Below are 7,194 nucleotides of genomic sequence, written 5' to 3' on the forward strand. Positions count from 1 at the left end.
CGCATTTGAGAGATGTCCAGTCGTCAGGAGAGCAGGGCATGAGGTGTGTGGGGTGAACACAGAAGTTTAAACCCAGCCCCACTGACTGTGTGTGGTGACCCTTCCAAATGAGCTCAGTTAAAGCCCCTTTCTTATGTTCTGTCGCTGTAATATTTCCTTTTTGGTGAAAGGTAGAAAGGCACAATGCCATGCAGTAAATGTTTCATGCCTTGAGAATGGCAGGCCAAAAATGTTTCTCAGATGATTAACTTCTTGTGACTTCTGGAGTTGGATTTTAGAGGCGCTGTTGTACTCTCTGCTACGCATACATTGTTGTTATGCTGTTTGCTTTTAGATAGTAGCTGGTGGTTTGTATCAAGCTGTGAACTGTTACTCCTGCCTCAAAATGGAGGGCTGTCTGCACTGGGGTGGGGTGGGGGAATGGAGGGCTGTCTGCACTGGGGTGGGGTGGGGGAATGGAGGGCTGTCTGCACTGGGGGAGGAATGGAGGGCTGTCTGCGCTTGGGGACATGTATGGTTTTGAAGACCATTAGAGATAATTTGGAAATACTGAATTGGAAGTCCTTCAAAGCTTCATTGAGTTCAGTGTAAATAAAACTAGTTTCCTTTAGAAGCAGAAACTGGAAATCATTGTAAAAAGGACTGACTGTTTTAGACAGCACGATTGGGAACCCTTCTTGAAACTGGAGCAAAGTCGCCTGCAGCCTTTGAGAGTGTGGACACTTGAGATGACAGTGATGGGGGAGGGAGACTTTTTTAGTGTCACAGCCCTTTAGATGAGATCTGCGGAGTGATTTGGGTGTGGAAGAGGGTCCTAACCATCCCTGACCTGCACAGATACACAAATACGAGCAAGAAACACAGCTATGCTGTCAGCCGAAACTGTCACATTGTGTGTCGGATTCTTGCCCGAGAGCACCCTTCTTCTGAATTAGGTGCTGAAAGATATTACTTTTGGAGAACGTGTGGGTATGTGTGAGTGGGTGCACTTTTCGTGTAGTAAGGTTATGCTAATGTATGAAAATTATTGTGATCTAAAAATAACATGAATTAAGGTTGCTTCTTTTTAGTCAAATGGCTGAGCCTGAAGCATTTGGTTAATGCACACAAGACTTCCAAATGTGAATTTGTAGAATTCCCAGAAAAGAAAAAAGTACTGTTCAGTGGGACTTTCGCCATTGCATTCATGTATTCTGTTACATCGAGTAATGGAAAATCTGGTAACATTAGTTAAAGCCATACTCCATGTTCTAGAAGTCTGAGGACCTAGGTGGAGATGCTGAGCAGGTGTTGAGAATCTTGTGCTGAATTCTAAGGTGTCTCATGGAACATGAAGATAGGCTGGGACACAGCAACCCTGCATCCTTCATCCTTCATTTGCAATTTTTTTTTTTTTTTTTTTTTTTTTTTTTTTTTTTTTTTTGGCCACATGCTTTTCCTCTTCACCTATAGAATGAAGTTGGGAGCTGTGAGGAGGGACTACTGACCTCTGACCTCTGTCATTCAGGCCGAATAATAGAGATTGTCTTAGTTAGGGTTTGGTTGCTGTGAACAAACACCATGACCAAGGCAAGTCTTATAAATAACAACATTTAATTGAGGTGCAGTCCATTGTCATCAAGACAAGAGCATGGCAGCATCCAGGCAGGCACAGTGAAGGAGGAACTGAGAGTTCTACATCTTCATCCAAAGGAAGCCAGGAACAGACTGAGCATCCTTAGGCAGCCAAGAGGAGTGTCTCCAAGCCCACCCCCAGAGTGACACACTTCCTCCAGCAAGGCCACACCTTCTAACAGTGCCACACCCTGAGCCAAGCATATGCAAACCATCACAGAGATACTCGATTAAACTACCGGAGTTACTATTTTTACTGGACATTGCAACAAATGAAATAGACGACTATTTTAGTAGCAAAAGGTTAGGAAAAAATGGGATGAAAATTTCGAATATGCGTTTAGAACAGTGTTACTATTATTACATTCAAGGAAACTGTTTATGCAGCATACCTGTCTTAGTTAGAGTTACTGTGATGAGGCACCATCACCAAAAAGCAAATTGGGGAAGAAAGGGTTTATTTGGCTTACATTTCTATATTATGGTTTGGCACTGAAGGCAGCCAGAATAGGAACTCAAATAGGGCAGAAACCTGGAGGTAGGAGCTGATGCCAAGGCCATGGAGGGGTGCTGCTTATGGGCTTGCTCCTCATGGTTTGCTCAGTCTGCTTCTTTATAGCACCCAGGACTACCAGCCCACGGATGTTACCACCCACAGTGGTCTGGGCTTTCCCCTGTCAGGCACTAATTAAGATTTGTCTATAAGCTTGTGTACAACTTGATTATATGGAGGAATTTTCTCAATCGAGGTGCTCTCCTTCCTGATGTCAAGTTAGCAGAAACATAGCCAGCACAACCTTCTAAATTTGAATACAAGAATTAGATGAGAGCACACGTGCACACAATATGTGCACACAATGATGGTGGCAAGAAAATGACGTGAAAGTGTCAGTGAGTAGTTTTCTGACAGTCCTCACTAGATCATTGATGCCAGGGTGAATATGGATTCTTCTACCATATTAAAATGTGTTACTCATTGGAATCCCAAATCATGCCCCACTACCCCCTCTGGTCTCCATGGGTTCCAGTGGCAAAGTGGGTTTTCACCATGCCAGCAGAGAGCATAGTAACCTCTCAGGGCAGTCCTTGATAAAAGTTCTCTAGGAACCTGCAGTTGTCGAAGGTGGCTCTCCTACTGAGATGTCATTGGCATGAGCAACCTCCCTTAGTTCTAAGCCATTTTTGGTTAGCCTGGGTTCCATCTGTTCCATTTCTTCTCTAAAGAAAAGATTGAAACAGTTGATACCCCTCTAAAATGACAATCAAAGGACTCTGGTCAGAAAAATAACCAAATTGTGGTGTCTTAAAGTTAGGATGCAGTGGAATAAATTTTAACCAGTTTCTTTATGAGAATGGTAACCAAATGGTTGCTTTCTTTTCTAATTTCTGTGTCATACTCCAGTGCAGAATAAGGTGCTACATTACCTTACTGTCCAAGACTCTTGGACTAGGCACTTTCTTTTTTATACATCCCGTTGCTGACCAGGAAGTTTAATCTAAGATGGCCTAGAGGTTTGGTGTGTGTGTGTGCGTGTGCATGTGCGTGTGTGTGTGTGTGTGTGTGTGTGTGTGTGTGTGTGTGTTGGTGATGGCATGGGGACTAAGATGAGAAACAGAAGGTAACGAGAGATGGCTCTGCAGTTAGGAGCACTTAGTACCCTTTGCAAAGGACTGGGGTTTGGTTTCCAGCACCCACATGGTGGTTTGTAACTGTCTAAAACTCTAGTTCCAGGGGATCTGGTAGTCTCTCCTAGTGTCCCATGGCATTAGGCATGCATGAGTATACTTACATACTTTCAGTCAAAACATTCATACACATCATTTTTTAAGGGTGAGAATAGTAGGTAACTCTGCATCCTTGTTAGAAGGCCCATGGTAGTTATTGTTACTTAGAGATCTTTACTGATATATTGATGTGTATGTATATAATATATGCATTATAGGCAAAAGCTTAGATTTCCCTTAAGTACCAAACATTGATTAAAAAAACTGTGTCATTATGAGGCTAATGGATTGCACTGATATTTTACAATGATCCAGAAATACTGTTCTGGTTGTGCTAACAAAGTTGCTTTTATCCAGTGAGCAGAGGGCATTTAAATGAAATGGTTCGGGAAAGAAGCCAGCAAGGACCTGTCTGTTGTAGTTTTTACCTTCACACTAATACTGAACAAAAAGTCTTATGTTCATATAGAAAATTCAGGATAGACAGGGCTCAATGTACAGTGACCTACAGCAGATGTATGGCTTACTTGTAAGGGAACATCCCAGAGGCCTTGCAGAGTTATCCCTCTCTGCACATCTCTAGGCTCCCTCTCCCCCAGACTACAGCTTGCTTTTCTTCACTGCTGGGACTTCAGTGGAGGAGAAAATGGCTTCCAGTCCTTGGTCCGTACTGTTCAGAAAGTTTGTGGTTCTATGGGGTAATGACGTCTTAGTCTGACCAAAGAATTTAGTAATCCTTTGGAATGTTGTTTGATGGGAAAAGGACAATCTAAGCTTCAAATTTGACTGAAGTAGAATTTCAGTTCTCTCTTTAAAAACATGCTACTTGGCTGTTCTGACCATGGACCTACCCTGTGTTTGAATGAAAGAACTTAAATATGGGTAATGTGGTCTTGTCCTGTTCGGTGCTTGCTGAGTTTGTTCTGTCCTCAGCATTTATATTAGTTGAGGAGACACAAATTATATATTTTACCTGAATTGTAGTAATGCATAATCTGGCTTAGAGAGGGTCCCTAGTCCTCAAGGTTAGGCAGTCCCCCAAGTCTTCAGTAAGTATATATCACTCTTAGACATCTCAGAGAGCATGGACTTTGGTAGGAAATGCAGGTCCTGAGCAGCCCCAGCAAGTTCACTTGGTGACAGCCACATGATGGAGATGTCCCATTCAGTCTTACCTACACTCTTTGTATAGTCAGCAGTGCCTGCTCTCAAAACCGTCGTTGACTTCAGAGAATTGGGCAGTAAGAAAAATCCGAGGCTCTAATGCAAAGATGTTTGCTGCAGTGAGTTAAGTCACTAGGCCAAGCCACCATGTGTCCAGGCTTTTGTGAAGATGCTTCAATGGAGGTTCAAGAAAAAGAGAAAAGGGAAATTTTTGAAGAGGATGCTCATGCTTGGTATTTCGAAAGGAAAGCTGAAATGGGCCTTCAGTAAAGTAGGAACTTAGCAAGACATTTTTCCTACATATTTTAAGCTTTGGTAGTGTTTCTGTTTTGAAGGTCATGTGGGGGAGGAGGAATCTGTTATAATATTTTGGTACCTAAGGCTAGTGAAGGTGTTCAGCTGGCCCTGAGTATGTGGGCAGGGGAATGAGGGAGCAAGGGCTCCTCAGCCTCAAGTTTTGCATGATGCCTTGGTGGCCGTGGAGTTGTACCCGCCAGTATGCAGACTAATGCATGAGCCCCTTGCTTGATGCCCCACATGAGGCCAGACCATGGGGAGGTTACAACCAACTCACAGTGTTGCCATGTTGTGTCTTGCTAATTTTTTTTCTTTCTCTTCAAGCACAGGAGTCACTTTTTAGGAGACTGGACACTGAGCAAGGCACTTGAACTTGCTTCTCTCAACTGACCTATACCGCTGCATTTGCTTGGCTAACCAGGGCCTGTGTCCATTCTCCTGAGTGTACCGCCTCCCTGTGCACTCTGTCTGCCAACTTTCCACCATGAAAAGTGCCTGTTCCATAGTGGAGTAAGACCTCACACACCCAAGGCAGAAATAGCCAGACAGAGCAAGGATTTTGCTCCTGTTCTGAGGGCCTATCTGGTGCCACAGAACTCTGGGGGTTGTGGATGCCACAGCTACAAGACCTTCTGCGTTTTCCCTAGTTCTCAAAGGTGAAAACTACTAACCTGTAGTCCTTTTCATCTGGTGAATTAGGAATGGTATTTGCTTCTAAAATTAGACTGATTCATGGTTGAAAATGAACAATTTGAAGTTTCCCCTGATGTTACCCCTAAAGTGCGTAGTCTCGTGGGGGGAAATGCAAAGATGTTCGAAAACATTAGCTGCTCTGTGTTTCCAGTTACTTGGAGACTGCCTCTGTGTGAGTGGATTTACGCTGCTCTGGGACTGGCACCATTGTCGTTGTCATCATTTGTCTCCCACTGTCATCTGATTAATATGGTGGCTTCTCTTTCTCTCCTCCCGCCATCTTCTTCTGACGTACTCTGGAAGAAACGTCAAGAAAAGGAGATTCGACCCCACTCAGCAAGGCCCCATCTGAGTCAGCTGCACTGGAGGAATGCCACCTGGCACTGTTGGGTTCCGGGAACGACATGTTTTCAGCCATGCTGCGGGAACTCTTAAGTCTGTAAACAAGACCATTGGGTGGCAATGACTACAGAGCTCAAATCGGAGGATGGGGATGGGTATGAGACAATGGGCCCTTTGGAAACAACTTCAAGTAACCCCCTATCACCTGTCAATAAAGGGGAGGGGCTTAAAGGCCATGTCATTATATATATATATATATAAACCTGTTCAGAATCCTTTATTTTTTTTTCTTTTTAACTAAAGAAGAAGGAAGCAGCAACAAGCGCAGTAAAAGAACAAATAGCAAATGGCCCTCTCCCCCTTCAGCCTGCTGGCACTTAATATGTTCTAAGTGATTTGGCATGATTTCTCACCCCTTTATTATCAAGGACAAGCTCCAGTGGCATGAAGATCCAATTTTGGGAAGGGTAAAAACTGCATGGCATATATTCCAACAAGCTAGCAAGCCAACCTTCAGCAAATCCTACAGTGGAAATCCCGAGGGGAAGATGACAGGTGACCACACAGACTCTGCCTGGCTTTGGATTAATGCCTTCCCACCCTCCACCCCTCCACCCCTCCACCTCCACCCTGGCCAACCCTTTCCCTACATGCCCCTCGGTCCACTTGAGACCAACCGTGGCAGCACTCCTCTGGACTGTGTTCTTGTTGAAGCACTGTACCCATCGTTTCTCTCCTGGACCAAGCATCCTCTGGAAATAGGAGCTGGGACTTGAACAATGCTATTGTACAGTTTTCTAAATGTAGATATGGGAACGAGATTCTGACACGCCGTTTTCGCTTGTCTGTATGGAAATGTTTTCCTTGCAAAGATTCTCTCTAGACTTGAGTTTGTTGCTTGCTCCACATCTTTTTTCTCTCTCTCTCTCTCATTTCCTTTCCTCCTTTGTCTCTGTCCTCTCTTACAGCATGTCCACGGATTGTTGAGCTCGTTTAACAAGACAGACGTAGCCACAGATACAGGGAGTTTGGGCACAAATCTAGTATGTTTGAAACCAAATATTTAAAAATGGGGTGGGAGGGGGGGACACAAAATAACCCATAACAAGAACACAAAATACTACGTAAATGTGAGTGTGTGTGCACTGACAAGTCTAACATTTTTGGTGTCATCACAAGCACATGTAAATACTGTAGGAACACAGAGACCCTTCTCAAATTCATCACAAAAGTGCCAAGCTCATCATTTTAGCTTCTGGTTCCGACAGTTCTCTTTCCCTGTCGTAAATGTGAAAGGAGGAGAAACTTAAAGCCTTAAATAAAAAATTAATAACTCTTAAATGTTGGATGCTTGGAGAA

The 7,194-nt window shown here is 43.8% G+C and overlaps 1 protein-coding gene across 2 annotated transcripts in view; it reads left to right on the top strand.

The window, feature by feature from the left end:
* The window catches only part of ADAM23 (ADAM metallopeptidase domain 23), a gene marked incomplete at its 5' end in the record, with an annotated part of 135,807 nt that extends 129,852 nt beyond the window's left edge, over nucleotides 1–5,955 (top strand). For both annotated transcript variants that reach the window (XM_080933339.1, XM_080933340.1), the window contains one exon: nucleotides 5,797–5,955. In XM_080933339.1, coding sequence (XP_080789465.1) covers nucleotides 5,797–5,845 — 49 coding nt within the window. In that variant the 3' untranslated portion in view covers nucleotides 5,846–5,955. The remainder of the gene's footprint in view (nucleotides 1–5,796) is intronic.
* Nucleotides 5,956–7,194: the final 1,239 nt, after the last annotated feature.

Source organism: Micromys minutus, assembly GCF_963924665.1.
Source record: "Micromys minutus genome assembly, chromosome: 19".
Taxonomy (NCBI): Eukaryota; Metazoa; Chordata; class Mammalia; order Rodentia; family Muridae; genus Micromys; species Micromys minutus.